The sequence below is a fragment of the Dicentrarchus labrax genome, unplaced genomic scaffold, assembly GCF_905237075.1.
Source record: "Dicentrarchus labrax unplaced genomic scaffold, dlabrax2021, whole genome shotgun sequence".
Taxonomy (NCBI): Eukaryota; Metazoa; Chordata; class Actinopteri; family Moronidae; genus Dicentrarchus; species Dicentrarchus labrax.
In genome coordinates this window covers 14,256,511-14,274,892 of record NW_026136715.1, presented here as the reverse complement: position 1 = coordinate 14,274,892, position 18,382 = coordinate 14,256,511, and the positions used below count along the sequence as shown (strand labels likewise).

General features: G+C 39.3%; 1 protein-coding gene across 2 annotated transcripts; it reads right to left on the bottom strand.

The window, feature by feature from the left end:
• Positions 1-207: 207 nt before the first annotated feature.
• Positions 208-16,520, bottom strand: LOC127377903 (plakophilin-1). Of its 2 annotated transcripts, none has more exons than XM_051426213.1 (15): positions 16,198-16,520; positions 13,184-13,299; positions 8,792-8,983; positions 8,481-8,677; positions 8,000-8,141; positions 7,507-7,714; positions 7,219-7,387; positions 6,410-6,527; positions 5,100-5,264; positions 4,828-5,004; positions 4,354-4,507; positions 4,040-4,226; positions 2,949-3,033; positions 2,028-2,142; positions 208-1,884 (listed from the first exon to the last, which is right to left on the bottom strand). In XM_051426213.1, the coding sequence occupies exons 1-14, from the start codon at positions 16,373-16,375 to the stop codon at positions 2,068-2,070; spliced, it is 2,163 nt and encodes a 720-aa protein (XP_051282173.1). In that variant the 5' UTR covers positions 16,376-16,520; the 3' UTR covers positions 208-1,884; positions 2,028-2,067. The 2 variants fall into 2 exon arrangements, with proteins under 2 accessions (XP_051282173.1, XP_051282174.1); XM_051426214.1 differs by having other exon boundaries at positions 208-1,859.
• Positions 16,521-18,382: the final 1,862 nt, after the last annotated feature.

Here is an 18,382-nt window from a genome sequence, read left to right as displayed (position 1 = left end):
ACACACACACACACACACACACACACACACACACACACACACACACAAAAACACTGCTGGAATGAAAACTTAATTATTTCAAGAGATCTACAAGAAATGATAAACAGAGAATTCTGTATCTTAAAGCACGCCTTGTACTGTGTAATCTTCAAATATGCACATAGAGGGTACCTTTAGGTCAGTGAGAAAAGACCACCGCTTACAATGTTGTCTTCATATGTGTTATTTATTCTCGGTACATACTGAGTGACAGGGAAAGCTCCTAATTTTATATGCCACACACACATTTCTCCAAAAATACATTCTAAGCAATACTGACATCAATCTTTCTCCTCAAGGCAAATGAACCTCAGCATGACTATATGTCTTAAGCGTAAAAAACAGACCACTGCACTGTATTGCTTGAGCCATGGGGAATCCCCACAGATGCCAACCGTCTCATCTCCTTGCTGGGTCTTCAAGAAGGATTTGAGTTTTAAGATTTTAAGCCTGTTTTCAGTAAACAAGATTGTGGTTTGGTTATGAGAGCAGATGCCTTGTAACAAGCTCTTACAACTTTATAGTAGAAACATTAAATATAAAAGTTTAAGATGAAGAACCGCATGTCTGTTTTTCAAAAAAAACATTTAATTAACACTATATATTTGAATGTGCAGCTCGTCTCACCTGAGCTGGCGAACACAGATTACTGGCTCTGTCCAAAAGGTGACATGGTTCTACTACTTAGCATTTTACATCTTGTTTCTATAATGAAAGTGTAAAAATTGTGATTTTATAGGTCCCTTAAACCCTGTAAAACCACAATGTGTTGTTTTAACTCTAACGACAAATGAGATATAGCGTGTTAATAATTACAGAGCTTTAGAGGTTAAGGTAGGTAGATTTTGTTACCTTTGCACAGAGTCAGACTAGTTTTCTCTACCTGTTTCCTGTCTTATAGGAATAATCAACCTATTGCTTTAACTGTTTAGGCACTCTTGTTGCAAGCTGTTTATTTTTTTTTTACAAAACAAAATTTCACTAAATAAGAGAATGAAACAGATAACAGAACAAATAACAAAATATCACATCCGATAGCACTGAACATTATAAATGTAGCATTTCTTTGCGTTTGTGTGGAAACCTTGAAAATCCAAATGTTTTCTCTTGAACTGAGAGTTTGCTCAGTCCTTTCTTCTTAATTCTTTATATACTGGAGGGCACATTACACATAATCTACTAACTTCAAGAAAGCAAACAAAACAAAACATATTCTAAAAAATATATTGTTATTATGATGCTTTATACTTATGGAGCACACTCTTTAGACTTTCATCCGATAGCAATAGTGTCACAAACACACAGTCCATTTCCCCTCTCTTTTTATTTTATTTTTTACTATATATTTTTTTCTTTTTTTTACTTTCGTTTTTTCTTAGGCCTCAAAGCCACAGTAGATATTTTATCTTTTTTAGCAACCTTAGACACATTTGACAACACCATTCATGAATATAAATGATCACTGCGAGTAACTTTCACTGCAGATAACATTGTCTATCCACATTGTCTCGGGTACTGTGACTCTCAGGCCATAAGAACTGTTTTTTTTAGCACACGCACACACACACGCACACACACACACACACACACACACTACCGAAAACCACTTATATACAAAGACAGAAACATATCCAAATTAAATACATACAACACCACAGGATTATCCATGAAATTAAAAGCTCTCTTTTTCTCTAAATTATGTACAAAATATGATTGACTCTTAATTGACAGGCACTTTCAACAACATGTGAAGAGTGTCATTTTACTCTCCTCGTTGCAAGGGTGTGGCCACAGCAGTGTCTAAACATGCCGGTTTCCATCTGCAAGCACAAACACGAGCACATGCTTGAAAAGAGAGAGAAACAGAGAGAAAAGAGAGACAGACAAAAAGTTTCAATCCTTAGGATACAAATTCTGCACATTTTCCTTACTCCTGGCCTTTACATCTAATAACACGCAGGTTACAAGCATTCAGACATTAATCATACCTCTCAGGCTCTGTGGTGCCATTCCACTTGTCCATCACACTCACTCGATAATTTGCACCGACCTGTGCACCGCTGTGGTGGTGTCATTGACAAAAAGTGATTTGTTGAAGCCCAGCTGTGGATCAAAAAGAAATCAGTTAAGGGTGACGATTGTTCTAACTGTAAGAGGAAATATACTGTGTCAACAACTTAGAGGAGCCTCAGGCAAATCATGGAAGGGTGAGAACCAGAGTGTTTCCCTACCAGCTCTATTTCTCTGTCACTTGTGTTTCTTAATATATAGCATGTATAAGCATTGCTACTGCATGTAAGCACACTTGTTCATATTCACAGATAATTTTCAATAAAGTCTTTCGTATATTCTGTCTATCCTCCACCCTGTTCTCCTCTGACTCTTGCTGTCTTGACCTCTTCTTCATCTTGCTGCTATTTTACATGTGTTCTCCCATAATAGACAGTGAGCACTGAAAACCAGTCTGCCAGGATTCCAATGTGACTGTTTCTGTATTCACTGAACTTTTGGGTGGGGCAGGAGGGAAGGGAAAGTGACTGTGTGAGCCAGAGGAGTAATAATAAACCCACTGCTAGGCCCTCCCACAGCACATGCAAGGCAGTGCAAGCATGTGCTAAACTGTAGCCTCCTGCAACCATGTGTCCTCATATGGGGTCAAAGTTTTATAGTAAATAAAGTCCTGATGTCCTCATATGGGGACAAAGACATATTTGTTTAAAGACAATGCTTGGTTTTTATGTTTATCAGGTCCTAATAATCCCAAATAGCTAGGAGAAATTAAAAACCAAACAAAAGCTCGGGTCTCAGGATGTTAACCTGTTACAAAGATACAATAGGTTTGTGTTGTGTTTGCCTTAGAGAATTGAACACACAATCAGTCACATGTTTTACAGTGCTGTCTAATTTACCTTTCTCGCAACACCTTGCAAATTCTTGTCATTCCATAAGCTGTAGAGCAGCAGAGAAGCTGCTTTGCTGCCTTTGGGGAAGGACCTAGGACAGAGGGGCAGGAATCATTAAGGAATATCATGGGCGAGCACAAAGAAGAGCAGGCAGAAACAAAATAGGGCAAACCACACACAGGCACGAAAGCATTGTAAGGAAAGAAAGCAATTTAGGCAGTGAAGACACTACCTGCACTATTTGTATTTTAGATGCTTTGACAGGAAAGAGACAAAAGAAGCATTTGTGTTAAAATAACTGCTTCGCAAGTTACAGTAGCAACTGCAGCCTTCACGGTAGCTTAATAAAGTTCCTTGATATATATTGACTGTAAAGGAGGACGAATGCCAGCAAAAGTGGCAAACTGTGCCACATATTTTTTGTGCATATTGTATGCTGTCTGAGATTTCGTTTGTAACATCAATATAGTGGAGGCGAATGCTCACAGAATTTACAAGAAACACCCATTTGCAACCCAAGATACAATTTACCCACTACTCTGGATAATCCACAGAACATGCTCCCGAATAACAGGAGGACTGTTTCTGGAAAGAGGTGTTGTTGCTGATATCAGTTTTTTTTTTTGTGTGCGCAACACAAACAAAATTCCATTCATTGTCATTGTGTAAGGACAGAGGCAGAAATCTCAAAACAGGGGCTGATAAACCTCAAAATGATCTACATAGCTAAACACCACTAGAGGTAAGTGAAAATAACCAACCCTTTAAGGAAAAGTAAGGGAAAATCTTTTGTGTAGCACCTTTCAAACACAAGTCAACCAAATGCTTTGGTATCAAATTTCATAGCTCTTTGAAGGCCCTTTTTGTATACATGTATATTTATATAAAAATAATATTTCTTATTTTATTGTATTTATTGTATATGCTATTCTAATATACTTTTAATTAACTGTTCTATGTGTGTAGCATGCAAACTTTCATTTTGTTGTACAACCTTGTGTTAAAAAATGTCCTTGATCACTAAAATGAATTTAAATCTGAATCTGAATCACCTGAATCTCCCACACAAACACAGAGATGAATAAATAAAAACTCACCCATTCTCGCTGAGGTCCGCCAGTGATGACACCAGTTCACTATTAATGACCTTCTTGCTGACCTCAGTGTCTGCCAACATCAGAGTCCGTACTGTGCCACAAGCTGTTGCTATAGTCTCGTCAGAGTTTCCCATCTCCCGGGGGCTAGAGGAGAGAAGGCTGCTGAGCTCAGGCAGCAACTGCTTTGCTACAGGGAAGACGTAGGAAACATAACAGTACATCAGTTTTATATAGCCTAACTCTACATTTATGTATCTGCAACTGCTGCCTGCAAAAGAAACATTATAATACAAGCATTTCATGCTTTGCCTTACCCATGGAACTCTGCAAACTGCTGGTCCGAGACATGTTACCCAGCAGCGAGATGGCAGTCTTCTGCAGGGTGGGGTTCGGAGACTTTAAAAGAGGGGTCATGTGCATCAGAGCCCCCACCTTTTGAACCAGAATCTGGCTCATGGCACTGGACCCCTGGAACAGAAGCAAACACAATAAAGAAAGAGGAAAAACATTAGCTATAGCATATTTTCACCATACCTGCATTGTGATATCAAATTCACCTTTACATGCTTTTTATGTCCCCTTGTTATAACTTATCTTTTTTTCTGTAATAACCTTTGAATCCATGGAGACAATACTACACCCTTTCTCACGAAACCAGTCAGTTCTTGTGAAATTGTGCCGTTGAGTCATTATTCCTGCAACCTTTTTGTCTCTCTTAAACCTATCTGAGGTAATCCATAAATACTGCACAAAAATGGTAAGCCTAATAATTAACTCCTTGTACTCACCAGTCCCTTCCCAGCAGTGAGGTTCTGCAGGGCACCACAGGAAGCTTCCAGGGTGGCATCTTTCTGGGACGAGCCCAGTAGGGACAGGTAGGTCTGCATAGCTCTAGGATGGCACAACCAATTCACACCTGATGGGTTGCTGTCCTCTGGCATATCCCGGGCAACATCAAATGAGAACTGAGGACAAAGGACGAGACAGGGATGAGAAGGAGGGGAGGGAGGACTTGAATCAGTTGACAAAGAGGAGTGGAGATGTGGTGGATGATGCCCACCTCCTTTTGAGCCTTGCTGCTCTTGGGGCTAAAGCATCCAATTGTGGGACTTTTCTTGCTCCCAGACTGGCCCTCTATTGGGTTGAACTTGCTGAAGCACCCAGGGGACTCTGACTCCAGTTGGTAGGTCAAGTTGTGGAGGATGCATGTACAGTTCTCAACAGACTAGAGGAGAGCAGGGGAGAGGATAAAAACTGTTTATCTTCTAATCACAATTCTCACAAATAGTACATTAAAAGGTCTTATTCTCATATTTGTGTCCAAAATGAATATGGGTCATAACTCCATAGAATAGCAGTGGTACTTTCTGAATAACCTGCCATATGTGTACACATTTTCCAGTTTGAAGAGTAATACAATATTAAAATATATTTCTTGTTTGCAAGTTTCTCAATTGCAAAAATAAAAGAACACACTATGCACTTCTCATTCACTATATGACAAAGGAAGGCCCCATTTGTGGTTTAATGTCTTACATCTGGAACAGAAACATTACCATGCTTACCAAAATATATACAAGTTTAAGTAAATTCAGTTGTCATTTAGTTAATGAGGCTTGATGATAAAATGATCCTTAATCAAACAGTCAGTGAAACACAATGAAATGAAAACATAGAGCTAAGACAACAGTTACCGTTCATTCCAATAAGATGAGCTGACACAAAATATATTCTCCCTCTGTCTCTCACACCAATCCACTACTTCATTTAAAGAAGCCTGTGTAAACACTGCACTATCACAGACATGGAATTAAGCACACGTCCACACCCAAAACTTCCACAAATGAGCAGGTTCACATACAATCCGCTAAATATATACACATGCTGACTCCGCCTGCAGTATTTACCTGCTTATACATGTGTGTATTTATGGATGTGTTGATGGGATGTGTGAAGCTATGTGTACTTGTATACACTTGTATACAAGTACACTTGTTCTACTAGAACTAAACTAGAGTACGTCACCAGATATGAATCCAACCATAGCTGTTTTAATTGATACTAGTTCCTCTCTGTAGCCCCTTGGCAGTGGGGCTGTGACCCAATGTTATATTGTTATATAAAATAGTGAAAATGCCAGTCAGATTAAAATGATATAGAACAGAGTAAACCAGTACAACCTCAAACTTGTGAAGAAGTAACCAATAAATCAATAACATTCTACACAATTAATCGACAATCAAAATAAGTAAACAAAATAGTTGCTGATTAATTTTCTATTGTGCAGAGCCATTCAATTTTAAGTCCTCTATTAACTAATGCTAGCGGTGGATGGGAAAAGGTTCTGTTGATAGAGATGAGAAAGCTTACCCGGTCATCTGGGTTTTCTTCTGCCACACAGGACTGGACATAACTCATGAGGGAGTCGATGAGGCCTCGGCACTCTCTCATCTCCTGCCTCTCCTTCTTGTCGGAGCTGCTCAGGTTCCTACACACAATTCAATCATTCCTTTAAATCCATGTGGAAACACATTCAGGTTCTAACATATCTAGAATATAATAGCAGGAACAGAACTGAGTGCCTCAGTATGTAACTTGCACCATCACACACCCTGTTAGCAAACTTGATCATGGTGATTAGGCACGATGTGCACAGTTGTTTCCAAAGCACGATTTTGCATAAGATGTTTACATTAAATTACTTCCAACTTAGTAAAACAGTTCTCTTGCCTGATTGATCTAAATCAGGATGTAATCCTTCAATGTAGATAAAACCTATCACATAGAAAACCTTTACAGGCGCTGGATCAAGAACAACAATAAAAGGCAGGAATAAAAAAAAAAGAGCTTCTAACGGTAATGATGGGTACCAATACATTTAACTCACTAGAGCAATGTATTATTATGTATGTATTATAATATTATATATACAATATACTATTTTATAGCGATTTAACACCATAAACTGAAAGTACAAGGAACTCCTCACAAAAGGAGAAACTGAGAATTCTTGGTATTTTTCAAGGCATTTAATTTAAACAAAAAGATTTCTGTGACATGACAAACGTTGCTCTATTTAATGAAACTAATTATAAACTATCGGGACAGTGTGCAGGTCTTTCAAAACAAAATGTGAAATTCAGCTGTTTAGAGTCACAGAGGCATAATCTTGTCCTCACCGCAGGCACCCTGTGGCACTGTAGAAGACATCAGGGTGTATGTTGTTGTTGGTGCTGTTGTCTGACCAGCAGGTGAATGGCACCACCACATTCTCAGTCAGGGCGGGCAGTGCTGTAGCTATAAGTTCTTCCTTCAAATCATCAGCGGAGGACAGGTTCCATAGCAGGCCTTCGTAATGCAAGACAAGTAAAATTAAAAGCATTAAGGTTAGGGATAGGGCAAATACTTTTAAAAGTAAACCTTTCTACCCAACGTTTTGAGGTTATGTCCCAGTAAAAAGGTCTTACCAGTGATTTGTTTCTGGGTTTCGGTAGAATCTACCTCCTTCAGGAGCTGCAGGGCCTTAGCTATACCGCCACAGTGTTGAACCTCCAGCTTGTTCTCATGGTGCTTGAACACCAGGTTCCTCAGAGCTCCAGCAGCGGCCTGGCTCACTCCAGGGTTGGGGCTTCGCAGCAGGGTCACCAGAGCAGGGATACCTCCTAGTTGCAAAACCTGTGACACAGAAATGTGGAGGGAACAGGTGTTGAACAACTACACTACAACTGCAACAGCACAAGCAGCCAAGTGCGATGATAATTTCTTTCTCCTCCCTTTCCCTCACAAAGATCTTCATAGAGCGCTCCACCAATTGTACCACCACTACAAGACAATCCTCACACGAGTGTGATGTGAAAATAAACAACAGTGCAGTGCATGTGTGCATGTTTGGAGGGTGTGTCTGTGCATGTTAAAAACAAGCATTTTACAGTTTATTAGCGTGCAAGTGTTGGCCCGGACCTCCTGTTTGGTGTGCTCTTCTTTGTAGGTGGCGTGTTGGATGAAGGTGGCTCCACACTGCTGGAAATTCTCCTCAGGGTGAGACAGGAACTCCACAGCCTCCTTAAGGGTCAGGTCTGGCATGGCCATTGCACCGCTCACCCTGCAGGAAGGTTGGGAATGAGATACTAAATCAGTTTCATGCTACAAGCTCAGTAAAAAGAATGGATATGATTTAATGTAGGAAATAGTTAAAAGTAACTAACAATATACTCAGGCAACAAGGACAACTAGACTCCAGTTTCCAACAAAATAAGCTGTATGGAGAAGCTATTACCATAAGACTGATTATGATTAATATGTAAAATACTTGATTACATAAATGTGCCTATAATATGTAACCCATTTACATCATTCAGCTGTATCCTGTACAAGTATAATGTTCCACATCTCAACCCCTTCTTATTTCCTGAAAATGTCAATGAAAACAAAGTCAACTCACGCTGATTGCTGCTCTATCTTGTTTGACATTTTGATGGTACCCATCCTGCCGTCAGTGTGAGACTGTGCAGAGGGCGGTCGAATGATGCGTGTCTGGCTGCTGGTCATCTGAGAGCCGTTGTTTATTGAATAGGAGCTGTGTCTATTTACTCGAGTCTGGAAGCTGTGCTGGTTTTGGACAGTCTGCCCTTTGGCTCTCTAAAAAAAAGAAATTTAAAATGCTTTTACAATACGGTTCTGTGAAGTACTTGCAGTCTTTATGTTATTTGTTTGAAGTATTGGTTCCCTAAAAACCACATGAATGATGATTACCATAAAAGTTGCAGGAGCAGGAGCAGGAGAGAACGGAGGAGCCAAGGCAGGGTCACTGCGACTGGGTTTCAGCCCATTGGGACTTTTGGGCCAGGTGGAAGCATTGATTTGATGTTCCCACATGCCTGAGGTACTGACATGTCTTCCTCCCGTGGTCTTACTGGATAGAGTGCGACTCCTCTGAGTATTAAACTAAAAAGAAAGAATGTCTTGCTCAGGAGGGTTACTTACATAAAACACAAAGCATCTGCACAATATTTTATTCAGATTATTCAGAGGGTGAAGTGAGTGAGTTGCAATCTGCAAATACACCGCTGTATGCCACTAAATCCTACACATTGGACCTTTAAATTAGTTAATTTAAAAAATATTTTCATAATGAATTGTTTTCAGTTAAGAAAGAAATCCCAAATACTCTGATTTCAGCTTCTCCAATATTTTGTGGTTTCTTTTCCTCCATGACGGTGAACTGAATACAATCTAGGCCACCAAAAAAAAAGAAAGTAGCAAACCAACTTTCCACAGGAAGAGTTTTCAAAGAGATCCCCTGTAAACTAAGACAGAGGAATTTGACCTGACACAAAGCTTGCATACCTATTCTTTTGATCCTTTTCATCCGTTAACGTTAAAGGCAACAGAATTCACCAAATAATCACACCGACCACAGTAACAGAATACCTCATTGGTCATTGGAGACCAACTCAAGCAGTTGTGTTATAAGACTGCCGGTGCAGTTGAGCAGTTTCTCACAGAGGACCTTTGTGTGCATGTCAGACACAGCACCCGTTAAACCTGTCTTCACAATCCTGATGTCAAGAAATGGCCTAATCTCACGTAATTATGCTTTATTTATGAATCAATTTACTTGGACTATTATATATTTATTTTTCTTGACTTCGCCTGTGTGTGCTTGTGTTTGTGTGTATGCAAAAAAACTATTAAAGCTTTGCCACAAAGTAACTTGTCATAGCCTGAGCAAAATGACAGAACATGTCTCTTGCTAATACTTCAATGATTAGTCACTCTGGTAATTAAACCATTGTCTCCAATTGGCTTATTTGAAGAATGACATTAGAAGAACACTCCCATCAGTCATTTAACACTCTGGGAGTTAGTGAGAAGGATAATGTGCACCACTGAGACAACGAACCCTTCCCTTTCTTCACCCACAAATCATGAACATCACAGCTCTAGAACAATTTTCTCACAATTTATTACTGCAGCTGACATGTTGACATTGTGATTCGGGGACTTTATCAGGAAGGCATATTGGCTAATGGGGAAGAAAGTAGCACACACACGCATTGTACTTTTTGTGTACCGACTCTCTTTCCTGTTTCAGCGGGCTGGTTGCCCAGTTACCAGCCGTCTGTCAGCCCTGCTACTCAGCAGCAAAAGCGTGATGCAGGAGAGATCTGTCGCCAACAAGTTTGATAATGTTGGCACAAGAGGCTGCCTTTTCCTTAAGATTCCTGGTTAACAGGAGTAATCAACTGAAGTTGCCGACAGTTTTTCAACTTTAACGACAGAATCACAACTCTTTATAGCCTGGCTCGTCCACAATAGGTGGACTGCCAGTTGAAAGACGCAGCACACCAGGGTTAATGGCTAAACACAGGACTGTTCAACCTCTGTTAATATTAACGTACAGACGTGTTTATATTGTGGTTATGATGTTGTAGATGTTATCACTGATGGTTATGATATGATTATCGTAGGTTTCGTCTGTAACTGTAGTCTTTGAGACACCGCTAAGGTGATGTTAGTTAATGCTATGCTTCACACAGACATTGTCTTTGCATGCATTATAATTTGGCACCATTGATCTGAGATCACACACACACACACACACACACACACACACACACACACACACACACACACACACACACACACACACACACACACACAAACACACACACACACACACACACACACACACACACACACACACACACACACACACATCTCAATGCGGCTTTAAACCTCAGCACACGCAGGAGGAGAGGTACCTCAAACCTCGCACATTTCACATGTTCCTTGTGTCTGACCAACACGTGTTTCATGCTCAGTTGAAACATATGGTCAGAGTGAAAAAAGACACCCATCTTTTCTGGGCCGCAACCCCCCATGTGCACCCACATGTACACCTTTTTTTAATACGTTTAGTTCCTTTTAGTTAGATTGTATATTGTATGTTTTGCTTTTATTATCTTTTAAATAAATGCATGTGTTTATACATGCCTACATAGTTTAGTGCCCCTTTAAACCCTTGTTGCACCAACAAATGGTGCGGCTGTGTTCACCATAGCACCTACAATAAGAACTGACTGTATGTTTACTCTCAAACTGCTGCATGCTCCCTTCATTTGGGTACAGCCTGAGTGAGCCACCGTGGCCTTCCTTATTTCACGGGCTGGATAGGAGACAGATGCAAATTCAACAGAACAAATACAGGCAGCATGGAAAAACAACAGGATGCTTCTTTGTCTTATTTGGGAACATAAATTAAATAAGAAATACTAAAATATTACTTTATTTATTGCTATTATTTAGATAGGGAAATAAATTACTGATGCAGCAACACTGTAGAATATGACTAACTGAATGATATGATGTAAACGGCTTCCACAGTCTATGAAGTGCCACCAAATAGAAAACTTCATAGTTTACTTTAATATTTCTGGTTGTATTACTCCATTGTGCATAATCTTGCAAATTAAGCAGGACTGTTTTTATATATATATATACTTTATATATCAGTTTTAGTATTTAGTGGGGAGAGATGTCACTGCTCTTGCCAAGTGTAATTTCTCTTCCAAAGCATCGGATCGTTCATGACCAACAGCACAAAAACACTACAAACCAAAAGCTAAAAAATATGAGACTTGTTGAAATGGTTTCTTTTACTTTAACATTATAGCTCTCTGTCAAAGTTTCATTTATTTGCTGTTATAGCTCTGCAAGGCATCTTTATCAGGCAACGTAAGTGTTAAAGGTCCAGTGTGTAGGATTTAATGGCTACTAGTGGTGTAGTTGCAGATTGTAACTCACTTGCTTCACCCTACCACACGCAAAACGCAAACGCCCCTGTCTAGTGCCAGTGTTTGGTTTGTCCCTTCTGGGCTACTCTATAAACATGGCAGTTCAACATGGTGGCTGTAGATATAAACAGTTCATCCTAAGGTAGCAAAAACATATTCCTATATTCAGGAGATTATACACTAACGAAAACATGGTTATGCATATTATATTCCATTTCTGTCAATAGATCCTCCTGAATGTTACTAGACCTTGAACAAAAACACAATGTGATGCATCAGAGATGTATTTCATGATGTGATGATTATGAATAGTCATCAACACGCTTCCTTGACATACCTCAACTCACTGTCAGTAGATCATGTTAGGCCAACCCAGAATAAATACATATTCTGACACACACACACACACACACACACACACACACACACACACACACTCACACTCACACTCACACTCACAACCACACTGATGTCAACATTACTGCTCTGTGGAATTTTGGTTAGTGCACCATTGCAAATGAGTTGAACACACCCTGACTTACTGACAACACTCAAACTGAGAATGACATTCAAAATCAGTATTTGTTAATTTCCAAATTCAGGAAATCACTCACCACGCCTGGCTGCTAGATACCGAAGTATGTCCTATTAATTGTTGATTATACAAAAAAAACAAACAACCTCCCACTCCCTGCCCCCAGATTTCATGTTACACACACACACACACACACACACACACACACACACACACACACACACACACACTCGCTCAAATGTAATGAAAGGTAATTAAATTGAAAGGTGATGATGGAGAAATAATACTGGTTTAGGATTTGTGCCTCAACCGTTGTTTTATGGTATAATGTTACATAAAACAATGTCGTACATCACCATGCTAAAACATACATTTATACCTATTGATACACTCTGTGATTCTGATACTGAGCTAAACATGGTAAAATGTTGGCATGTTTAGCACATAACTCCTCATAAAACCACAACTTTTATACTTTTATATTTTTGTGTGGATTAAACAAACAAGATACAACGTGTTAATTATTGAGCTTTAAAGATGCTGGTAGGCAGATTTTGACCTTTGGACAGAGCCAAACTAGCTGTCTCCCCCTGTTTCCAGCCTTTATGCTAAGAAAACAAAAACTAATCATTCCTTTAAATTGTTAAAAACCTACAACATTAAAATTGATCAGCAGTAATGTACCACATTAGTAACATATAAGTATTTGTGCCTGCAGTAAAACCACTGATCTGGTGTTTTAATTCTGAGTCTGTGAATGGGAAAAGTGTTCGTTAATTATCTGTGAAACTGGTACATGAGAGAAACAATTACCGCTTTGTTGAAGCCGGTTGACACAGTGGAATTGATGCGGCTGAAGGTGCCATTTGATTTGGACGGAGAAAACTTGAACGATCCAAAGTCATTCATCAAAGACTGAGAAGACGGGCCTGTGAGAAAGAGGAGACATAAGAGAACTGAAATGAACAGAGAGAAGAAGAACGCAAGAGAGGCAGTCAAACAGAGCGAGATGTTACTAAGGGTGCTATGACAAATAACAAAATCTGATGCAATACAGATAGACGTTGTCATGGTGATAATGATATAAACGGTACAATGAACATTAAACACACCGGCAGGACAGCACAAATGTGTTGTTGTAAACCCTTTATGTGGGCTTCAGGTTTCCACAAGTTTCACAATGTGTCCACATGTTTATGGTGGACCTCCAGTTATATATAAAAGTAATTCATTTAACTGATATTCAATTGGACAATGAAAAGAAGGATTTAAAGACGAAATGAATAAACAAATGCACAAATATATAAATCAAATTCAATAATGCATTGATTTAATATTTTGTAAAACATTTGATTAAGTTTAACCAAATCTCTGACTAAACATCAATAACTCAGATGGTCAATAATTTGAGCTTTGTTGGAAATAAGAAAATTCTTGTGTAAACTAATTTATTTAGCATTCTTTAGTTGTTCAATTCATTGCCAAGTAATGAAAGGCTAATACTAATGTCGCTCTTTATTGGTTTAAATTGTGATATGCATGACTGCCAATTAGTCAGACAGAAAGACAGACTTGACAATGTCAGTCCCAGTTAGTGGGCTTTGTGCTAAGCCTTTTTAAGTTTAGGCAAATCCAGCAAACACACTTAGCCTACATGCTTTATCACCTTCGTCTGTCTGCCTTGTTGGGTGATTCACGGGAACGTGAGACTCACTGCCACATAGTGCCAAATCCACGACTGTGACTTCACCATTACAAGATTATGGTTGTCAAAACAATGGCAAACTCATCATTACACCATCATTGCACCATTTCGGACCATCCCAAAGAATAAAGAGCTTCAGTCAGTCAGTTCACTACTATAAACTATGTAGTATATATATAGAGAGAGAGTGTATATATACACTATATAACATGCTATCTACTCTAGCAGATTATAGTAATAAAGGAGTGTTAGGTTTAGTGATGTCCACTGCCACTCCAACACAACAGAGGTGAATGCTTCAAAAAACTCAACAGCAATATGTCTTTCTAGTAACAGTGGACAGGATAAGTCTCGGTCCTCACTGTGGACAGTTTTAATAGAGCCGATTTCTGAGGAAGAAGCAGTTTTAGTCGTATTGCACACTGAAAATGGCATATGTGCATTTTTATTCCCTTCTGCTGAACATAGAAAATGAAGTATCTATAAGAAAAGTCTCACTGATTTGGATTAACAAACTCTTCATCTGGATGAGCAATTTAATTCTTTGAGCATAAACAAAAATCCAATCACTTGCATTGTGTTGGGTCAGCAGAAGGAGTCTGTATCTCTTGACAGCACTCGGGATAATAGTGAGAATATATGCCTTTTTGAAATTTGGTTGACTTGCCCCTTTAAACGTGACAGAACAGAGTTGGTCTCGGCTGTAAGAATCTCCAGTGGCAAAGACCCAGCTAATATCGGACATTTACGTCATTGTCGCTCCAAACGCAGTCAGTAAATCAGACAGTTTTGGACAAACCAGAAACTTTAATACTACTGTATGTGACTCAGAAACACTGATAAATGCCTCAGGGTTTGTGTGCAACTTTAACCTTGGGGTTGTATTTCTTATTATTCAGTGTTTGTCTACTGTTATGTGTTTAGTAGACATTCGCCCTGAGCGAAGTATGCCCTCTCAGGTCTTCATCTGACTTTTAGAAGTTTAGTTTTCTTCTAGTTTCTTTTGACAATTAACTTTCTTGACAAATAAAGACTCAAACGGAGAAACCAATTTCAGTTTTCAGATCATTTTGTAGCTCTCCATGCTGTTGAACAGAGATGATAAAGCATTTATTTTCAGGCCCAGCCTTTAATGTTTAAAGTTTTTGTTTTCCTGGAATCTACCTGGTGTGACTGGGCTACATGATGAATTACAATAACATTTGAAGGCCAATTTTAAACAGGCCAGAGGTGTCCTTATCATCTGCGCCACAATTTCATAATCACTTGAAGGTCAGTCAAAATGTCAGTAAAACAGTAAAAAAAAAAAAAAAAAAAAAAGCACACAGATAGTATAGCATACCTTACAGATTACTAACAAGTTCTACTGATGATCCTGTTTCCACGTAACAACCATCTCACCCCAACAGGAAGACTCGCTCACATTTCACAAGATCAAAATATTCAGCTTTTCAATTCTGGTGGATCTTCATAAAGCCTCTTGCAGTAATGCCAGGCACCAGAGCTGTTTGGAAAGACTAAAATGTAATGTTCTAAATGTGTGCGTGGGCTTTTGTGGGCACATGGGCTGCATTCCTAACTCACAGAGGGGTTGAAAAAAAGACAACTGTGGAGCAAAAATCACTTTCTTTCAGTCAAGGATCACATTTCACACGGGTGATAGGGCCTATTCAACACACCTCTGATACCTACTACTGTCACCTTTAAAGGCGGACCCCGCCCCAACAAAAACAACAAAACATTAAATCCTGAGCGTCACTGGGGTTTCCACCTGAAAGTCTCACACTATACAGCAGCTTAGCCTGGAAGCAGCCGAAGTGTAAAATCCCACTTCTAGCCTACAAAAAGAAAGAATACTGGAGCGGTGTGGTTTACACGCATTAGTCGGATTAAACACGCAGCGCAGGACACAGCATGTTCAGCCTGTTTGATGGATGCAGCTGATATTGTTGGGGACGTTGTGTGACGCAGGACACAAAAAAAGCTTCTAATATTAACAAACAAGTGTAAAAGTAGCTCATACATTAGGACGCCTGAAAGTCAGCATGGCAAATAACATTACCACATATTTGTTTTGTGCGGTATTAACATTATGAAGTTGTAGAAAAGCCCTTTTCCATACTTGTAGGAGACAGCGAGCCGCTCTTCCCGGGTTTGGACTTGCTCCTCTTGATGGTGTGCACCTGATCCAGCACGCGCTGCTGTCCCGAGCGCAGCTTGTTGTCGGAGGGCAGAGCGAGCGACGTGTCCTCCGCGCCCAGGCTCGTCATCGCGGATCTCAGCGGCTCCGGAGCCATCATCTTCCTACTTCGGTGCCCTTCTTAAAAATGAAAGCTCGAACCAGGAATCTGAAGGGGGGGAAAAAGGGCGCAGAACTGGAAGAATCGTGCTGTTCGGCTGTGCGCAACGAAGTTCGTGCCAAAAATGCAGAAAAGCTGAAATATTCCCAGAGCAGCGGCTGGTGAGCTCCACCTTCAGGACCGCGCCCCTCCGAGGTGGGACCGAGGACAGGCAGGTGCCGAGTGATGGGAGGGGCCCGGGCAGACGTTACAACTGCTGCAAGGAAGGATTAGCAAAAACTACACAGTCTATACTTCTACTTTACTTTAATCTATGCAACTTTATTCTTCAGTATTGTATTTTTACTCCACTGCATTAGTCTGCCCAGCTTTAGTTAGGCTACTTTACAATTCTTATACCTTTACTGTCCAGTGAAAACCACGTGTCTCCAAATTTGGTGACTTTATGATAAATTAAAGGATTGTGTTTCTTTATGGGTTGAGAAAATTCCCACACTTCTTAAGCGAAATAAACCATTTAAAAATACCTTAGCCCTCCTAGCTGGAAAATAAATGCATTGTCACAAAGCTGAGAACAGGACGTTTTTCCTAAAAAAGAAATATAATACAAAGTTGACTTTTAGACTTTCTTTTACAATGCGTTGCTGTAGATGAAACTACCAAACTACCACTACTAACAGAAGCTTATATATAAAATAGTTAGTGATAGCAAATAGTAATAATTTGTTGTTAATTAGCATAACAATAAACCTATACAGCAGTAAAATGAAAAGTATACATTAATGCACCAATAGTATATATTTATTATATATAAAACACACATCATAGCCTATAGAATGGTAAAATATCAACATGGACCATTTTTCTGCATAATACTTTTACTTTTGACACTTTAGGTAGACTTTTACTTATTTCCACAGAGTGGTATTGCTTGGTGTGTCCATTTTATGACCCGCTTCATTACTGAGAGACAGCTGCACAAGTTACTCTTCAGATTAATATGTTATATACAAAACTTCCCATAGACGTGTGCCAGAGCTTTATAGATAAGTTTCCAACTCCTTAATAGAAACACATTTTGTGTCCTAATAAAACAATTGTATGGTATATTTTCCTTTTTAAGAAGTTATTCAGCATAATGAGTGCTTTTACTTTTGCTAGGCCTTCTAAAGTAATCTCTGTTGATACTTTGATACTTGTAGGCAGATTTTGACCTTTGGACAGAGCCAGACTAGCTGTCTCCCCCTGTTTCCAGCCTTTATGTTAAGATAACAAAAACTAATCATTCCTTTAAATTGTTACTGAAAAAAGGGCTAAAGAGAAAAAAACATTTAAAAACCTAAAACATTAAAATTGATCAGCAGTAATGTACCACATTAGTAACATATATGTATTTGTGCCTGCAGTAAAACCACTGATCTGGTGTTTTAATTCTGAGTCTGTGAATGGGAAAAGTGTTCGTTAATTATCTGTGAAACTGGTACATGAGAGAAACAATTACCGCTTTGTTGAAGCTTGTTGACACAGTGGAATTGATGCGGCTGAAGGTGCCATTTGATTTGGACGGAGAAAACCTGAACGATCCAAAGTCATTCATCAAAGACTGAGAAGACGGGCCTGTGAAGAGAAGACATAAGAGTACTGAAATGAACAGAGAGAAGAAGAACGCAAGAGAGGCAGTCAAACAGAGCGAGATGTTACTAGGGGTGCTATGACAAATAACAAAATCTGATGCAATACAGATAGACGTTCATGTCATGGTGATAATGACCACGTTCAGACTGCAGGCAAAAGTGGCCCAAATCAGTAGTGTGAACACTCAACTCTTGCCCAGATCAGATTTTTTCAAATCAGATTTAGACCACTTCCATATGTGATCCTGAATCAGTGTGCAGTGTGAACAACCAAGGCAATTATGAGCCGGTTTGATTTAATATTTTGTAAAACATTTGATTAAGTTTAACCAAATCTCTGACTAAACATCAATAACTCAGATGGTCAATAATT

Bases quoted from the DNA above. Each gene is read 5' to 3' on its own strand.
- LOC127377903 (XM_051426213.1), bottom strand. From the start codon at position 16,375: ATGATGGCTCCGGAGCCGCTGAGATCCGCGATGACGAGCCTGGGCGCG. The intron at 7,388-7,506 runs GTAAGACCTTTT...TGCATTACGAAG, and splicing joins AACCCAGAAACAAATCACTG to GCCTGCTATGGAACCTGTCC. The intron at 5,265-6,409 runs GTAAGCTTTCTC...GCTCTCCTCTAG, and splicing joins AAGAAAACCCAGATGACCGG to TCTGTTGAGAACTGTACATG.